The sequence below is a fragment of the Podarcis filfolensis genome (genome assembly GCF_964270895.1).
Source record: "Podarcis filfolensis genome assembly, chromosome: 4".
NCBI classification, from domain to species: Eukaryota; Metazoa; Chordata; class Lepidosauria; order Squamata; family Lacertidae; genus Podarcis; species Podarcis filfolensis.
Genome location: NC_139607.1, coordinates 83,192,664 through 83,211,442, shown reverse-complemented (window position 1 = coordinate 83,211,442; position 18,779 = coordinate 83,192,664). Strand labels below are relative to the sequence as shown.

The 18,779-nt window shown below is 42.3% G+C and overlaps 1 protein-coding gene across 1 annotated transcript; it reads right to left on the bottom strand.

The window, feature by feature from the left end:
• Window positions 1-2,480: 2,480 nt before the first annotated feature.
• LOC310761827 (uncharacterized protein) lies at window positions 2,481-18,463 on the bottom strand (the record flags this gene model as incomplete). Its single annotated transcript, XM_083612024.1, has 8 exons — window positions 18,327-18,463; window positions 17,487-17,678; window positions 11,824-11,927; window positions 10,843-11,132; window positions 7,818-7,951; window positions 6,374-6,565; window positions 4,564-4,667; window positions 2,481-2,802 (listed from the first exon to the last, which is right to left on the bottom strand). Exons 2-8 carry the CDS (start codon window positions 17,655-17,657, stop codon window positions 2,481-2,483), a joined length of 1,317 nt encoding a protein of 438 aa, XP_083468150.1. The 5' UTR covers window positions 17,658-17,678; window positions 18,327-18,463.
• Between the last annotated feature and the right edge of the window lie 316 nt (window positions 18,464-18,779).

The following is an 18,779-nucleotide window of genomic DNA, read 5'->3' as shown; positions in this document are numbered from 1 at the left end:
GAGTTGGAAGGGATCCCAGGCATCATCTAGTCCAGCCCCCTACAATGCAGGAATCTCAGCCAAAGCATCCAACCTCTGCTTAAAAACCTCCAATAATGGAGAATCTACTTCCTCTCGAGGGAGTCCGTGACACTGTCAAACAGCTCTTACTGTCAGAAAGGTTTTCCTGATGCTTAGACGGAATCTCCTTTCTTGGAACTTGAAGCCATTGGTTTGAGTCTTGCCCTCCAGAGCAGTAGGAAACAAGCTTTTTTGGTTAAAAGCAAGTTGGTTAAATGCTTTTTGAAATTCCAAGTACAATGGTACCTCTGGATGTGAACAGAATCCGTTCCGGAGCCCCATTCGCATCCTGAAGTGAACGTAACCCATGTCTGAGCATGCACGGGTCGCGATTCGCCGCTTCTGCGCATGCGCATGACATCATTTTGAGCGTCTGCAGATGCACGAGCGGCGAAACCCGGAAGTAATGCACTCCGTTACTTCTGGGTTGCTGCGGAGCGCAACCCGAAAAGGCTTAACCTGAAGCGACTTCAACCCGAGGTATGACTGTACAGTGGTACCTCGGGTTACAGACACTTCAGGTTACAGACTCCGCTAACCCAGAAATAGTACCTCGGGTTAAGAACCTTGCTTCAGAATGAGAACAGAAATCGTGCTCTGGCGGCGCGGCGGCAACTGGAGGCCCCATTAGCTAAAGTGGCACCTCAGGTTAAGAACAGTTTCAGGTTAAGAATGGACCTCCAGAACGAATTAAGTTCTTAACCCGAAGTACCACTGTATACAATGTCTGTTGCAGGGTTGGGGAACTAGATGCAGCTGGCAAGCCATGACATTACACACACCCCCATGTAGGCCAAATGCGGCAGCTGGGCAGATTATCTACATGTTAATACTCTCAAAAATTCTAAAAGATAGGTGTAAAGGGAATTGGGGTTGCTCATGCGTAAGGGGGCTGCTGCTCTAGGCAACGTTGTCCGGCTAAACCTTTCCCTGGCTGGACAGCCCTTTCTCCATGGCTGTGTCAGTCACTGGCAGAATCCGTCAGTGGGTGTTTCCTGAACTTCTTCCAACATAAAAGCTGCTTGACGCCAAGTCTCCGCCTAGCCTCCCTGCGTGGAAGTCTTCTGCGCAGAGTGGGCGTGGCCAGCGGAGGTCCTGGGCTCTCCCCGCTGGTCTCTGCGGAAGAGTCTTGGAGCCATCTCTCTGAAGTCCTTCCCTGCTCCCCTTTCTTCCTGGTGTCACGCCGATTTCCTTCCCCAAAGGAAGTGTTCTCTCTCTCCCTGCTGGTCCCTTCTCCTGCATCGTTGGGGAGCCTTACCTCCACTCTTGGCTCCGATGGCAGTTCCCTGACAATAGGTGAAGAAAGACTTCCAATTCTATGATTTCTTTTGCAGAAGTTAGGATTATTCTCCCTCAGCAAGTATTCTCCAATATGTAACCATTCTAGTTTCAAGTATGCTTTACACCAATTTACACAGGACAGAAGTTAGGCTAATGGGCACGCAATTTCCTAGCTCACTTAGATCTCTTATTAGTGATTTGATGTTAGGTTGGCTACTTTCTAGTCTTCCAATACAGGTGCTGGCATTAGTGATCACTTGTATATTTTTCTTAGAAGATCAACATTCTTACATTTCAGTAATTTCAGAACTCTCTGTTGCAGATTATCTAGACACAATGATGCCAATTTTTAAATTTGCAATTTCCCCAAAAATTTCAGATTTAACAGAGGTGACTTCATTGTGCCTACTTGATTGGTTTCTTCCAGTCTCCTCCTAGAAACTTAGTGATCAAGGCATATGAATCTGTCCAACATCTGCTGTGAAGACTGACGCAAATAATTTGTTCCACAGGGTGCAGGGCATTTGTGCCACCCCAGATGCCCGAGCCGCTAGCTACGCCGCTGGAGGTGAGCTCCTGTTGCTCTGTCCCAGCTCCTGCCAACCTGGCAGTTTGAAAGCATGCCAGTGCAAGTAGATAAACAGGTACCACTGCGACGGGAAGGTAAAGGGTGTTTTCATGGGGCCTGGCTTCCGTCACATTGTCCCGTTGCACCAAAAGTGGTTTAGACAATGCTGGCCACATGAGCCAGACAAACGCTGACTCCCTCGGCCTGAAGCAAGATGAGCGCCGCACCCCATAGTCAAGTTTCACTGGCCTTAACCGTCCAGAGGTCCTTTACCGTTACCTTTTTATTGTGACAGTGCTGAGTTTGGACCTTATGATCTGACTAGGACTGTACATCCCTGAGGGGCTAAAGAACACGACTTCCCCTGCTGTCTCCAAATCTGACAATCAGCGCTTATATATTTCTGCCCCCCTTTTATGTCTCTGCCCTCCTTGGGTTCTCCTCCCATCAGAGGGCTGAAAAATGAGTCTAGTGCGTCAGATTTTTTTTTTATAAAAAAAGACACAGCTCCCCGGTTAAAGGTAAGGTTTAATAGAGGACAAATTCATAAGCTAGCAAATCTGCAGGAATGTTAACGAAATATGCCAAAATTTCCTTTGCAGCAATAGAACTTAATGTCATTAAGTGCAGTGTCATCTTCGGGCCCTTGTGGAAACTCAACCTTTGTCTGGATGCCACATATATAGGAACCGGTGTGGCAGGGAGAGCTCCATGGGCCAAAGGTTCCCCATTCATGCGAGTTGCCTTTTAGCTTGGAGTCATCGCTACACATGAACATGATGTTGTTTGCTGCAGTGTCATCCCCAAGTCCTTGCGGTACTTCCACTCTCAGGGAGAAGGCCTTAAGCTTGGATGGTACAGGGCAATACTGAATCTCAGACCATGCTCCCCATCTGCCAAAGATGACAAAGCTGGCTTGAGAAATATATTCAGATTTATTTATTTTTGATTTTAAAGTTTGTGTTTATTTCGAAATGCAAAATTGAAAATTAAAAAAGATATAAAAGAGAAATATATTCAGATTTTTATATCAGCTGTACCCTTCCGTTTCCTCTGTCTATAACCACCTACTCCTCATCCCCTCAGATCTGCTCTAGAGAGTTGGAAGGGGCTGCAGGAGGAGGAAGAAGAAGGGGAGGTGCCATTGCTCATGGGATGTTGAATGTTCTCCCAAATGACTGATACCTCAAATGTAATTAATGAGAACATACAATTGATTAACAGCAAATCAAGACCAAGGAAAACTGAAGCAATTTTTTGGGGGAGGGGGATATCTCCTTCCTCTTGAGTCAAAGCACAAGTCAATACCACCACACCAAGTCAGATGAGAGCCTCCACAAAGTTTCGTGTTCATCTGTTTCTGTACTTTTCTGTATAGCTTTATGTTTTCTAATGTAATATCTCTGTTTCTCTTTGATTAAAAAGGAAAGCGAATCCCTGCTACTTGCCCCCCCAAAGGCCCTGAATCCATTTGTCTGTAATTTGGCAGGCTAATAAACCCTCTTGTGCCTGAGTATTTCATCCACTTGTCCAAAAGGGGACAAAGCTATAGCCGTTTTTACATTTCCCATTTCAATGAATGCAGAAACAAAAGAGCTTTGTTTTATACAGAGCGGTTTAGCAGTTCAGCCTAAAACATAGGCTGAAGGGGGGGCGAAACGGGGGAGGAACAGGGTGACTCAGATACAGATTTTTTTTAGTAGTGAAATAATCTAGGTTAGGTTTGCCTGGATGCATTTTTCCTATATTTTCATTTTCTCCTAGGTTATTTGTCCCTACTTTTCTAAAACAAATGGGGGAGGCATTTCCTATGAATATCTTCACAATGAGTGCTTAAAACTGCTGCTTTACCAAAAAAAACCCTCAACAAAACCTTGAGTGAAAGCTAAGTTTTTTTATTTAACTTTGTCCAAGGCCTTGTTATTCATGCAGTGTCTGTCTGCTTTACCACACTACTGAGTACAAAGAGTTATCTGAGCCACTGCATACATTCCAGAAATTATGGGGCTGTTTTCATTCTGCCTTTCCGAAGATGTAACTGGAAGCAGCAGAGTCACAGTCCTTCCTGGTATGGGAGAGAGTTGGGGCAAGACAGAGGGGAAGTTGCCACGGCACAACAGTCTGGGACTCCTGGCAGCCCAACTGCACTATGCCATTGTCCCTGCCTCCTCACCCTTCCCCTCTCCCTCCTGGCATTGTATCTCCATCGCACCAGGCAAGCCACTTCTGGATATAACTCTCAATAAGAGAGAAATGTGAGGTGAAGTTATTTCTGGTTTGCTAGGTCCTGGCCAGATCAGTTCTTTTGGACCTAAGAAGAACGGAGGCCAAACTGTCTCTCTGTGGAGTTGATTGGTCCTAAGGCAACTTCCAAACGTTGGTTTTGTCCAGGTATCGTAACCCTGTGGTTGGTGACTAGAATGTAGTCATCCACACAAAGGCAGAGGAAGTAGACTTGTCATCTACTGGCCACAGAATTTATGAACCCTCATTCCCACTGCTACTAAAATAAAAAGCGAAGAGGGAGCAACATATATATATATATATATATATATATATATATATATATATATATATATATATAAAACAAGATTGGCACAGGGGGAAAGCCTAAATTATGGTGACAGCTAAAAAAAAAAGATAGAGATGCTCACTCCCCAACAGCGGACGAAATATATGAATCATCATTGCAGAACAATCGGATGCCATTTAGGGCTGTATCATCATCTTTCCTTCCACCTCCTTGATATGGTTCCACCTGGTGTCAAAGAGGAAGAGAGACTGTGATAAAGTAAGAGTCCTTTGGCACTCACTTGGGCTACCAACATGGTGGGGAATTGAATATAATCAGGAGGGGGGGGGACTCAGAGTGAACAAAAAGTTCCCTCAAGCACCCTCCAAAGGAAGAGGATTGAGTGAAATAGGCTTGTTAAAGATATAAGGGCGAAATGTGTGCCCTTTCATGTAAGCCTGAAATACTAAGAAACTTAACAGAAACTTTGGGCTCACAAACTGAATTCTGTATTATAGTAGCCTATAGGTCTAGGGCAGCCCTGAACAGGTTAGAGAGACTCCCAGGACTCCCACAGAAAAATGTCTTACAAGACAGATAATCAAATAATAATAGTAATAAATTTATTATTCATACCCCACCCATCTGGCTGGGTTTCCCCAGCCACTCTGGACGGCTTCCAGCAGAATATTAAAATACAATGTTTCATCCAATATTAAAAACTTCCCTAAACAGGGCTGCCTTCAAATGTCTTCTAAAAGTCTGATAGTTGTTTATTTCCTTGACATCTGATGGGAGGGCGTTCCACAGGGCGGGTGCCACTACTCAAAGGCCTTCCGCCTGGTTCCCTGTAACTTTGCTTCTTGCAGTGAGGGAACCACCAGAAGGCCCTTGGAGTTGGACCTCAGTGTCCGGGCTGAACGATGGGGGTGGAGATGCTCCTTCAGGTATACTGGGCCAAGGCAGTTTAGGTTTTAAAGGTCAGCACCAACACTTTGAATTGTGCCCGGAAATGTACTGGGAGCCAATGTAGGTCTTTCAGGACCTGTGTTATGTAAGAAAGGATTGTGAGCAATTCTGCGGGGGAAAGATTCTAAGAAGATTCAGAATTGAGCTGAAGAACAGTGTTGATGCCAGTACATTGAAATAAGGGCATTTTAGTAAATGATCGTTGTAATGCTGTTCTTGGAGCCTGGTATGTTTTGAGTTTATTGGACATGGTGAATCGGAAGTGATTTCACCTTGGACTTCCTTGCTAGCTGATGCTTTTTTCCCAAAATCAAGGACTGGCTGGACTGGCAACTGCCTCAATTTGCCTAGTGATAGGGCTGGCCCTGCCTGCCATTCCTAAACGAACACAATTTCACAAAGTTCTTCCTGCCACCACCAGATGGCACCTGGGATGGGCTACATGCTCAGGGGCAGAGCATATGTTTTGCATGCAAAAGGTCTCAGATTCAGTCATTGGCATCTTAAGCCTGGAAGAGTCTCCTGTCTGACACTCTGGACAGATGTTGCCAGTCACGGGAGAACTGACCTGGGGCAGGTAACATGTGATGGTCTATATTCTCCAGCATTTCCCTGATGAAAATAGGGGCATCCTAAGGAAAAGTGGGACATTCCAGGATCAAGTCAGAAACTGGGACGGCTTCTGTAAATCGAGGACCTCCCCTGGAAAATAGGGATACTTGGAGGGTCTGCACTGCTAGCTCCTTCACAAACTACAATTCCCAGGATGCACTGACAAAAGCCATGCAGGTTAAAGTGGCATGCAGCCAATGTAAGTTTGCATTGTTGATTAATGTTTTGCCAATTCTGGGCCTGTTTTCTGGTTCACACTAAGACACTTTCCTAGAGATGAATATAACTTTGTGGGAAGAAAGGAGGGCAGATTCATCAGAGATAACCAGTTGTGTGGTTGTCTGGAAAGCAGGATACAAGTCAAGTTTTACCTTCAGTGAGAAACCAGTAGCAAAACCAAAGGAGCAAAATTCTTTTTTCCCCCAAAGACCCCATGGTGCTCCATTTAGCACGGAGATGACGGAGTCATAACCTCGGGCCTCTACTTCCCAGAGGTAGCAGAAAATGATTGGGAAGACCACAGCAGTGATGGAAACATCCATATTGAGGAGTCCTCCTTTGTCCTAGATGGGGAAACATAGTTGAAGAAAGGTAGCCATGAGAACATGTAGTCTGAAAATTTGGGCAGGGTGTCTTTATGAATCTAGTATAAAACATGACAGGCAACAATTGGTCTTTACTATCAGTGACATAGTCACCATGTGCACATTAAGGGCATCAGCAGAAGGTAGCATGCTGGGATGCAGAAGCTTCGCTGACCTCCTTGCAGATGGGTCGCTGCTGCTTATCAGGAGGAAGAGGAGTGAGGCAGCAGGGAAGATGGTGCAGTGCAAACACTCCAGCAGAGCTAATCTTGTGCTCCTTGTCAGTCCATTTGACCTGTACCACTCTCCCTCCTCCCTCTTTCCTCTTCCTCCTGCTTCTAAGTAAGCAGCAGTGACTCATCTGCCACTGCAGGGAATTTCTGTTTTATCCTTTAGAACAAGGGTGGAAAACCTTTTCTTCAGCATGAGACCCTGGTCCAAAACTGCCCCACCCTCTGCAGCCCATTTTTGAGAGTTAGGCAGGGTGGTTTATCAGTCTCCAGACATCATGAGGTGACAACTTCCTGTCAAAAATGGCCTATGGAGAGTGAGAAAGGTTCCCAGTAGTCAGTCCCTGATGAGGACAATTCCAAAGGGGTTGGCTGTCTGGCACTGGCATTGAACCCCGCTTTGTCCATTTGCGAGTGGCAAAATGTCTTTGGCCATCCATGGATGGGTTGGCTGCTAAAGAGAGAGAAAAAGATTGGCAGAGAGACTTTGTGCTTTGAGCCTCAGGTCCCACCTTGGCCTTCTGCCCAGGTGTCTGAGCAAGCTACCTGTATTTTAGTCTGAATAGTTTGCTTTTCTGCTAAAACAAGTAGCCTATTGCAAGAGTAACTTTGGTAATTGCCCAGACTATTATTTGGGGGCTTGCCACATCCACCCACCCAACACCCATTTTGTGAAAGTGCCCATGACACCATCTCAAAATTCCAAATGTGTCCATGAGCCCAAAAAAGTTGTTGAGGGCAGGGGACAATCTGCTCTAGCTACTTCAATTTTCACCAAAGGAGATTCAGAAAGCTCCACCTTAGTCACTAGTGTGCTATGTTCCAGTGCATGCTTTTATGTTACTGAAATGTTCCATGCTCCTCAGAAGATTTACAATCCCGATTAGTAAAAGTCATATCAGAAAGGGTCACTACGAGTCTCATAACAGAGAACACTGGGTTCTGTTCCTCCTAATCAAAGAAGCACGGTGGTTGTTGTTCGTTTTTGCAGCCTTAATTACCAGAAACTGCACTTGTGGCCTCCCCAGATCTGATATTAGGACGGTTTTACATTGCTGTTCATCAGGGCATGTTATCACACAAGCAGTGTTAGAAACCGATCTATGAAAGCTAGGAGCTAAATGGCCCCTTAAACCTAGGTTAGGGCGCAATAACGGAATGTTTAGGTGCACTTTTTTGTAGCAAGAATACAAAGCTGAAAATGAATGAGCTGAAGCTAAAATATTATGTTTTTCACATGGTCTAGTCCTTCCCCTGCCCACCCCCCTTATATTCTTCAGAGGGTCTCTTCTCCAGTCTTCAGAGAGAAGCTGGAAGTGGGGAGGCAGAAAAAGGTCCTCTTTTGTTTCCACTCTGCGCTAATGAAATTCCATCACATAATGTGCCTAGAACAATGGGAGTTTTTAATACTGCACACAAGTAGGTTGCTAACCACTAGCATGCCTCAGCTGATCATTCTCGGCTATAAACCAGCAATATAGGGATAGCTTGACCACCGAAGTCCATGTGATGCTGGATTACTGCAATGCGCTGTATTGGGCCCAGTTCAGAAATTCCAGACTGCTGATATGGGCATATGACTGACAACATGTGACACCATTGTTAAAATGATGAATGACTTAATCTGTAGCCCTCCTATAGGCACTGTGAATCAGTGGCGTAGCGTGGGTTGTCAGCACCCGGGGCAAGGTAAGTAATTTGTGCCCCCTAACCCGTGGATTTGCGCCCCCTAACCCTAACTCCCAGATGTAGCGCCCGGTGCGGCCGGGGCCCCCTGCACCCCCACGCTACGCCACTGCTGTGAATGAAATATATCTTGTGCAGAATGCCTCTGATTCTAAGCAGGTTGGAAATGCCCCTACTCTGAAAGGGCAAACCCTTTGGGATTTACGGTACCTTCTCCCACCCAACTGGGGGGGGCGGGGAATGAAGCTTCTGATAAAGTCTTTGAAAAGTGCCCCTTACCTTATAAATAAATAGACGTAAATAGCTTCATTATGCTAACGTTGCCAACTTGAATACGTTTTTGTTCTGGAAGGCTTTCCTTGAGGAAAGTTATTTATAGAATAGTAATTATACTTTTGCATGGGGCTTCCCTTTTGTAGAAACAGGTTCATTTGTTTTGGATTTTGTTTCAAGCACTTTTATGGCTTTTAGAGCTTGCATTGTTTGGGTTTTATCTCATTTTTATCACAATGCAAACCACTCCAATGGCTTCAGGCCATTCTAAATGTGTAGGAGAAAAATAAAGTCAAATAAACATATTGAAAGAACACTGCTGGATTTCCACCAGTTGTATAATTCTGGCTGGGTTCCATTTAGTTATCTATTCATCCCCCCCCCCCCCAGTTAAAATATAAGATTACTGAAGCACCCTTTACCACAGAGATGCGTCTGGAACATTCATTATACCACTTCTCATATGCTGAACTTGAACCTATTTATATTTGTTTTCATCTGATCTTAATGCCGTCATTTCAAACTGCTGTAACCTGCCCTGTGCCCTTATGGTAGGTAAGAAATTAAAAATAGATAATATTAATAGCAATGTCCCAGGTCAGGTTGGCTACAGGAATATAATAGATGGTTACAAAACCCAGTTAAACAATTGTCATTGCAGTCCTTGCCCTGCCTTCTCCCCAGAGCAAGCAGAACCATGGGATTCTACTTACCGTCTCACGGCAAAGCAGCCAGAAAGAGAGGGAGCAGGGAAATGCGAATATGGGCCCGGGAGTGAAAAGGGGGCAGGGCAATGGGAAGTACAAGTCATCTGTCGTTCACCTGCCATGCTGTCGTGCTCCTTAGCTGAGCAGAGCAGAGCAGATGAAAACCTACCTTTGATCTGTGCCTACTGCACTCCCACTACTAGTTGCCTTTCATAAGTGCATCCAGACCAAGGAGTCCATTGGCATTTGGAGTGGGGTGGGCATGGCTGTCTGAATCAAAAGGACATATTTTAAGGTGGGATGGTGGTGTTACGTCTAGCACCACAGCCCAGCATTGTCTACCGTGCTTTACAGCAGGGCTCTGGAGCCTTTTTTAGCTGGAGGGCCACCACTTGCCAAGGTGGGTGGGCAAAAGGAGGTATAGCAAAAACAAGAAAGAAATGTTACCTTTGTATAGTAGGCTAGTTTTTACACACACACACACACACACACACACCTCCTTGTCCACTGCAGTGGTTTTCAACCTCTTTGAGTCCATGGCTCCCTTGACCAGCCACATTCTTTCTGTGGCTCCTCTGTGGAAGCCACTTACATTGTGGTTCAGGACACATGTAAATGGGAATTTTCCTGTTCCACCCCCTTTTCCCCTCTGAACTAGGGTTGCTATATTTCAAAAAGTGAAAATCTGGACACAAAAGTTGTTGACCTCTTTATGGGGGGGGCAAAATTGTTGTGCCCTTTCTGAACACCAGAAATGCATCTGGGTAGTCACCTTTCGTACGATGCAGTGGGCCTCTTCTTACATTCTTCTGTGTCCATTCATCCTTATCTGACCTCTCTCCAATCCTATGGTTGGCCTCCTATCCAGCAGCCATGATGGAATTGCCACAGCAGAGATTGTGCTGTGTGTGACTTTAGCATTCATTCTGTTATTAGTAAGTCAGCAGACCAGGAGGGCTGGCTGAGGTTTTGCTTAACAACCAAGCAAAGTGGCACGGCACTCACTGAGGTAGCGAGTGCTCTGACTGGCTGTGTAGATCTGAGGGAGTTCCCCCCTGTTATGTATACTTGATAGCCTTCCTGCTATGTCCGGTGCCTGACCTAAAAAAGACAAAAGCCTCTCTGTTGCTTTCTCCTCAAGTTATACAACGTTGTGTTCCGCTTCCTCAATAAAGCGTTACCAAGATTTAAATGGCTTTGTTAACAAGCCATACATGAAGATTTAAGGCACAGTGCATCAAAAAAAGACACGCAGAACTCTTCATTGGGAATACATTTTATTATTAAGTTTCATGCCATGGAGCCATTGGGGCACAGGGAACTGAGCTATTGTCGGGTGAAACCCACATGGTTCAGTCGCAGCAGTAGAACTTCACATCGTTAAGTGCTGTGTTGTCGCCTTTTTCCATCTGAGGTTCCACTTTGGTCCGAATTCCACATATGGCACCTTGAGGACAGATTGCACTCCATGGGCCAAAAGTACCCCAGTTAGTTGAATGACCTGTCAGGACAGCCCCATGTTGGCAGCTGAACCTGATATTGTCAGCTGATATGTCATCCAAAAGAGTTCCTCGTTCTTCTTGTACTCTCAGAGAAAATGAGATTAGACTGCCCTCAGGACAAGTCTCCTTCTTTGTCCATGTTCCATACCTGACAAAGATAGTGGTGTTAATACTCTGAAGAAATGTTTGCTCAAGTCATGTCTTCACCATACATTCAATGCCCATTCAGCACATATTTGAAGCACATGGCTTCCCCCAAAGAATCCTGGGAGCTATGATTTGAGGAAATATGGAGGGTACAGTCATACCTTGGGTTAAATGTGCTTCAGGTTGAGCATTTCTCAGGTTACACTCTGCGGCGACCCAGAAGTAACTTCCGGGTTTTGCTGCTCGCGCATGGGCAGACGCTCAAATGTGATTAGATGAGTTATTTTGTCATTTTTTACCCTTGTTCCAAACTAATACGGCCTACATTTTGTTACACAGGTAATGTTGCATGTATGCATTCTCTTCACATTTTATTCACCTCATATGGAAATAGATGTAGAATGGAATTCTGTTTTATTTAATTTTGTTAGCTCAATGATTAATTCCTGGGGAAGGAAACTACATCCGAATGTTGAGCAACTGTCTTTTGCTACATTGCATTTCGCTACTTTATCACATCCCTCCCTGTTGCGTTGTTGATGCACTCAGGTTTGGCAGCCCATGAATAAGTCACCATAATTCAAGATGTATCCTTCTCAAGAACTCAGGGAAAAGGCAAGAACTTGCCAGATTTGGTTCCATACTTCTTTCTAACAACAAAGCCAAGGAATGGAATATTTAAAGCTACTCACGGTCCAACAGCAGACTGAATTTCCGAGCCATCCGTGCAAGAAAGGCGGATGCCATTCAGAGATGTATCATCTTTAAATACTTGAAAACGTTCCCATGGGTCTACCTGGGGGAGAAGAGAAGCTGTGACTGCAATAAGACCACATTAATAGCAAAGCACAGCATTTTCAGGAGGAATTTCACCCACACTAGATTGGCAGGCTGAATTTGACAGTATTGTACAGAGCTTGGAAAGTTTGATTTGAAAAGGATCTCATTTGACATGCCCCCAAAAGAACTAATTCCAGTTCATGTTTGCACCTTTACAAAATGAACTATTTCAGTTCACAGTTCAATTCAAGTATGTCCTCAGCAAAAAATATTTCGGCCTCCAGAATGTCACAAGCTGTTATATTGATGCATAAAATTTGCTTAAGAAGACTAAGGAACCATCATTCCACACACAGCAGAATATGAATAGTTTGTTTTCTTTCCCCTCAAAAATATGATATTTAAGCTTAAATGCTCAAAGGGTCTAAGGTGTAAATAACACATGTAAGAGAAGGAACTTGAAGATGAACTAGAAATCATTCAAAGTTCTGCCTCAAAATGAACTGAATTCATGTTACGCTCCCCCAGCAATTATGGGAACTATGTTCAGGTGTAATTGGCATGGTGCAATATCATCATCATCATGTATTAAATTTCTATACTACCCTTCATCTGAAGATCACAGGGTGGTTTACAATGTGAAAACACAAGAATAGATGCCATGATAACAAACCAAAACAATACCCCCCAACAGTATAATTAGCCAAAGCCCTGGGAGAAGAGGAATGCTTTTGCCAGGCACGTAAAGATATGTAACAGAGGCACCAGGCAAACGTCTCTGGGGAGAGCATTCCACAAGTAAGGAGCCACCACATAAAAGACCCATTCTTGTGTTGCTGTCCTCCAGACCTCTCACAGAGAAGGCACATGAAGAAGAACCTCAAATGCTGAAGGGCCCATGTGTTCCGCCAGTACGTTTGCATCATAATGACCTCACCACCAAGCAACTTAGTTAGATGGAGGTCAGCTGAGCAGAGCCGCCCCAGGACTTTGTCCATTCATACTTATTGTCACAGCTACTTGGCACCAAGGTGCCTGAAAAGGAGGACACAAAAGGAAGATTTGTTGCAATTGAGATTCAATCACAAGGAGAAAATTTTTTGATTGTAGGAGTTTATGCACCAAATGAGGGGAAATCTGAATTTTTTAGGAAATTGCATGAGACATTGTTTGACTACATGGACTATAACATTATTATGATGGGAGATATGAATGGAGTGGTATCTACAAACATGGATAAGTCGCAGAGACAGGTTGTAACTAAAGATGGCAGACTACCAAAAACCTTTTTTGAACTGACTGACAATATGGATTTGATTGACATTTGGAGAACTAAGAACCCCCTTGGAAGAGAGGGAACATTCTTTTCTGAAGCCAACATGACATGGACAAGAATTGACCAAATATGGATAACTAGAGGACTGGCACCCAAGACTCGAAAAGTGGAAATTTGCCCAAAAACTTGCTCCGACCATAATGCGGTGAGGATGGAGATGAAACTAACACCAATCGGTTCCTTCAGATGGAGGATGAATGACACCTTATTTAGAGATCAAGAGGTTACCAAGAAGGCCCAAAAAAATCTTGAGAGATTATTTCAAGATAAACTTGAATACTACGGTTGAAAAAAGAATAATCTGGGACGCAAGCAAAGCGGTCATGAGAGGGTTTCTGATTCAACAGAATGCAATAAAGAAGAGAATTCAAAATGAGAAAAAAGATAAAATTTTGGAAAAAATAAAAGAAGGAGAGAAGAAATTAAGAGCGAAATCAAAGTCGCAAGAGATTCTGTGAGAAATAAAGTTATATCAAGTACAATACATGAAAATGATAAATCAGGAAGTAGAATGGAAAATCAAGCAGATGAGACAAAAGACATTTGAATCGGCTAATAAATGTGGGAAACTGCTAGCTTGGCAGATGAAAAAAAGGCAAAAATTAAACACCATTACAAATTTGGATGTAGAAGGAAAGAACATACAGAATCCATTGGAGATTAGAAAGTGCTTCCAGAGATACTTCAAACAACTATATACACAAGAGCCACAGAAAGAGACTGATTTAGACTAATTTCTAAGAACAAATGGATTACAAAAAATCTCTCAAGAAAATAAGACAATGTTGAATCATAAAATCACAGAACAGGAGGTTGAAGGTGCCATCCAGAACATGCAGTTGGGTAAATCTCCAGGGCCAGATGGTCTAACCTCCAAATACTATAGATCATTGAAAGACTGGCTAATTCGGCCACTAAAGGAGGTTTGTAATGAAATTTTAGAGGGGAAAAAGGCACCAGAGTCGTGGAAGGAAGCTTATATTACACTCATACCGAAAACTGAGTTTGAAAAGACGCAACTTAAGAACTACCGCCCCATATCCTTGCTTAATGTGGATTACAAAATATTTGCTGGCATTTTGGCTAATAGATTAAAAAAATATTAGTGGAAGAAATTCATAAGGACCAAGCTGGCTTTCTCCCAGGCAGACACCTGTTTGACAATACGAGGAATATAATTAACATTTTGGAGAAGTTGCAAGTGAACATTAATACCAAAGCAGTTTTAATTTTTATAGATGCGGAGAAAGCCTTCGATAATATTTCTTGGAGTTTTATGAAGAAAAATCTTCAGGGGATGGGGGTTGGTCAAGGGTTTGAAAATGGTATAAGTGCAATTTACTCAGAACAAAAGGCTAAGCTAATAGTCAATAATGTGATGACAGAGGAATTTAAGATAGAGAAAGGGACACGACAAGGTTGCCCAATTTCCCCATTGCTTTTTATTTCGGTCCTGGAGGTTTTGCTAAATATGATTAGAAGGGACCGTCTGATCAAAGGTATTCAGGTCGGAGCCAAACAATACAAATTGAAAGCCTTTGCAGATGACCTAGTTTTGACGTTACAGGAGCCAGAATCTAGCACGAAAAGAGTATTAGAACTGATTCAAGAATTTGGTCATGTGGCAGGATTCAAGCTGAATAAATTAAAAACTAAAGTTCTTGAGATAAATTTAACACCGATTGAGAAAGAGAGGTTTCAGAAGGAGACAGGTTTAACATTAGTTAAGAAACAGATAGGTAGCCGTGTTGGTCTGCCATAGTCAAAACAAAAAAAATTTTTTTCCTTCCAGTAGCATCTTAAAGACCAACTAAGTTAGTTCTTGGTATGAGCTTTCGTGTGCATGCACACTTCTTCAGATACACTGCAGTGTATCTGAAGAAGTGTGCCTGCACACGAAAGCTCATACCAAGAACTAACTTAGTTGGTCTTTAAGGTGCTACTGGAAGGAAAAAAAAATTTTTTGTATTAGTTAAGAAAGTAAAATATTTGGGGGTTAATGTGACTGCTAAGAACTTAAATTTATTTAAAGACAACTATGAGAAATGTTGGACAGAAGTGAAAAAAGATTTAGAAATATGGTCAAATTTGAAGCTTTCCTTGTTGGGTCGAATAGCAGCTATAAAGATGAATGTATTGCCAAAAATGCTATTTTTGTTTCAATCACTGCAAATTTTGGACAAGATGGACTGTTTCAAGAAGTGGCAGAGAGATATTTCTAGATTTGTCTGGCAGGGCAAGAAGCCCAGAATAAAATTTAAAATATTAACCGAAAGCTCATACCAAGAACTAACTTAGTTGGTCTTTAAGGTGCTACTGGAAGGAAAAAAAAATTTTTTGTATTAGTTAAGAAAGTAAAATATTTGGGGGTTAATGTGACTGCTAAGAACTTAAATTTATTTAAAGACAACTATGAGAAATGTTGGACAGAAGTGAAAAAAGATTTAGAAATATGGTCAAATTTGAAGCTTTCCTTGTTGGGTCGAATAGCAGCTATAAAGATGAATGTATTGCCAAAAATGCTATTTTTGTTTCAATCACTGCAAATTTTGGACAAGATGGACTGTTTCAAGAAGTGGCAGAGAGATATTTCTAGATTTGTCTGGCAGGGCAAGAAGCCCAGAATAAAATTTAAAATATTAACCGATGCAAAGGAAAGAGGCGGATTTGCCCTGCCAGACCTTAAACTATACTATGAATCAGCAGCATTCTGCTGGTTGAAAGACTGGCTGCTTCTTGAGAACACAGACATTTTGGACTTAGAAGGTTTTAACAATGTTTTTGGGTGGCATGCATATTTGTGGTACGACAAGGTTAAAGCACATAAAGCATTTAAAAACCATATTGTCAGGAAAGCATTGTTTAATGTTTGGATAAGATACAAAGACTTATTGGAAAATAAAACCCCAAGGTGGTTGTCACCAATGGAAGCAAAGGCTCAGAAAAAGCTCAATATGGAGGCCAAATGGCCGAAATATTGGGAAATATTGGAACAAGAAGGAGAGAAATTGAAATTGCAGAGTTTTGAGAAATTAAAAGACAAAGTGCGAGACTGGCTTCATTATTATCAAATAAGAGAGGCCTATAATTTGGATAAAAAAATTGGCTTCCAGGTGGAAAAATCAAAATTGGAAACTGAACTGTTAGATCCCAAAACTAAGATACTTTCAAGAATGTATAACTTGCTGTTAAAATGGAATACGCTGGATGAAACGGTTAAATCTGCAATGATCAAATGGGCACAAGATATTGGTCATAACATTATGTTTGCTGACTGGGAACAGTTGTGGACCACCGGTATGAAATTTACGGCATGTAATGCCTTAAGAGAGAATATTATGAAAATGATATATAGGTGGTACATGACACCAGTCAAGCTCACAAAAATCTGTCATTTGCCCGATAATAAATGTTGGAAATGTAAAGAAAATGAAGGTACGTTCTTTCACCTTTGGTGGACATGCCCAAAGATTAAGGCTTTCTGGGAGATGATATATAATGAAATGAAAAAGGTATTTAAATATACCTTCCTGAAGAAACCAGAGGCCTTTCTCCTGGGCATAGTCGGCCAATTGGTGCCAAAGAAGGATAGAACTTTCTTTATGTACGCAACAACAGCAGCAAGAATACTTATTGCAAAGTATTGGAAGACACAAGAGCTACCCACCCTGGAAGAGTGGCAGATGAAGGTGATGGACTATATGGAATTGGCGGAAATGACTGGCAGAATCCGAGACCTGGGAGAAGAGTTGGTGGAGGAAGACTGGAAGAAATTTAAAGACTATCTTCAGAAATATTGTAAAATTAATGAATGTTAAAATGATGTTTGGATTGGAAATAAGTGGCATTAGCAACAAAGTTAATAAGAATATGCAAAAATGAATTGATAAATGGATGAAAATATAGAGTTATAATATGTTAAGATATAGAGTTAAGACAAACGAAAGAGGGTAAGGATTTGCTGATTTGATTATTTAAATGGGAATACAAAAAGGGGAGGTGTGAGGGAGCCAAGGAAACAAGCTAATGAGTTTAAAGCTACAAAAATGGATCTGCTTTTAATTCTTTTTTATATATTTGTTTTTTGTATTTTGTATTTTTATTCTTCCTTTTTCTTTTTTTTTTGTATTTTTGTATGTTCTCTTTTTTGTATCTCTTTTTTTGTAAACTTATGTTTTTGTAAAACCTCAATAAATATCTTATAAAAAAATGAAAAGGAGGACACAAGGAGGTATCTACCTTCAATGTGAATCCATTTGCATACCCTTTGCGACAGAATTCTATGGGTCCCCATTCACCCCATGGCCCTCCATTCGGCACTGAGAGTTCAATTGTATAGTTTCGGGTTTTTGCATCCGAGAGGTAGCTGGAGAAAATCAAGAAGAGCGCAGTACCTATAGAGAGGTCCATGGAAGGTAGCTCACCGCAGATCTAGCAGCAAAAGCATAAGTGGGAAAATAATAGCCATGAGAATTTTGAACCCCAAATCCCTGAATCCCGTTTTTCAGAATATGTGGTTGCTTTTGGCTGATACAGCAGATTCACTGGCTGGCTTTTCTAATTCTAGTTTGAGTCCTATGAGCAACCCAGGAGTTAATTGGACTGGGACCAGGGCAAATCTCACCAGGCCACCAGGAAATGCTTTTAGAAAAAGTGAACGGTAGAACAGTAATGGATGGATTTTACCTAACTCTGAGCAATTATTGTTGGTTCTCAGGAATTCCTAAGCATTGTTAAGAAAGGTTTGATTCATATTGTTTATTTTAAATTATTTATATGCTGCTTTTCCAGCCAAATCCTGTCCGAAGTAAATCACAGCAATAAAAACCTACAAGTTTATTACTAAAACCTAAAACAGAATAGAGTCACAAAAATAAATAAATCGAAAGACTCAGCAACCCAAAAGCACAACTTCCATCCTGTGAGTGGGAATGCCAATCAAGCCATATAATTCTTGAATGCCTTTCAAGATGCCTGAAGGTTAGTCACCCTACTAGGAAGAAATTCGAAAGAGGTGGAGCCAGCACAGAAAAGACCCTGTATGATAATAAAAGATGGATTTACTATTTTTTCACTCACCTTTTGTGAATAACAGCACAGCTGGAATTTATTAATTGTTATTCTTTGTTTTCTAGCTTTACCTCATTCGGTTCTGGCCACTGCCCAAGCTTCTATGATTATGAACAGGAGGCAGACCTTGCCCTCCTTTCTCCCTTCAGCAAACTGTTCCATGCAGTGTCTCACTGCAGTTAATTATCCTACGTGGGGAAAACTTTGAGCTGAGCTGCGTATATTAATGTGGGCAGGGCAGCAACCAGGAACAGGAACATGAGATGTGGGAGTTTCCCTCCTGAACAGCACCTGCCATGCTCTGCAGCTCCATGACTGGACAGAACTGGGCAGTGTAAAGCTCATGCCTTTCTCCAAGGCACTAAAATAATTATAACAGCAACCATAAAACCCCTGGCCAAATTTAAAACGCAATATTAAACAATCACAAGAATAGGGTGAGTCCTGAAAATATATATCTGG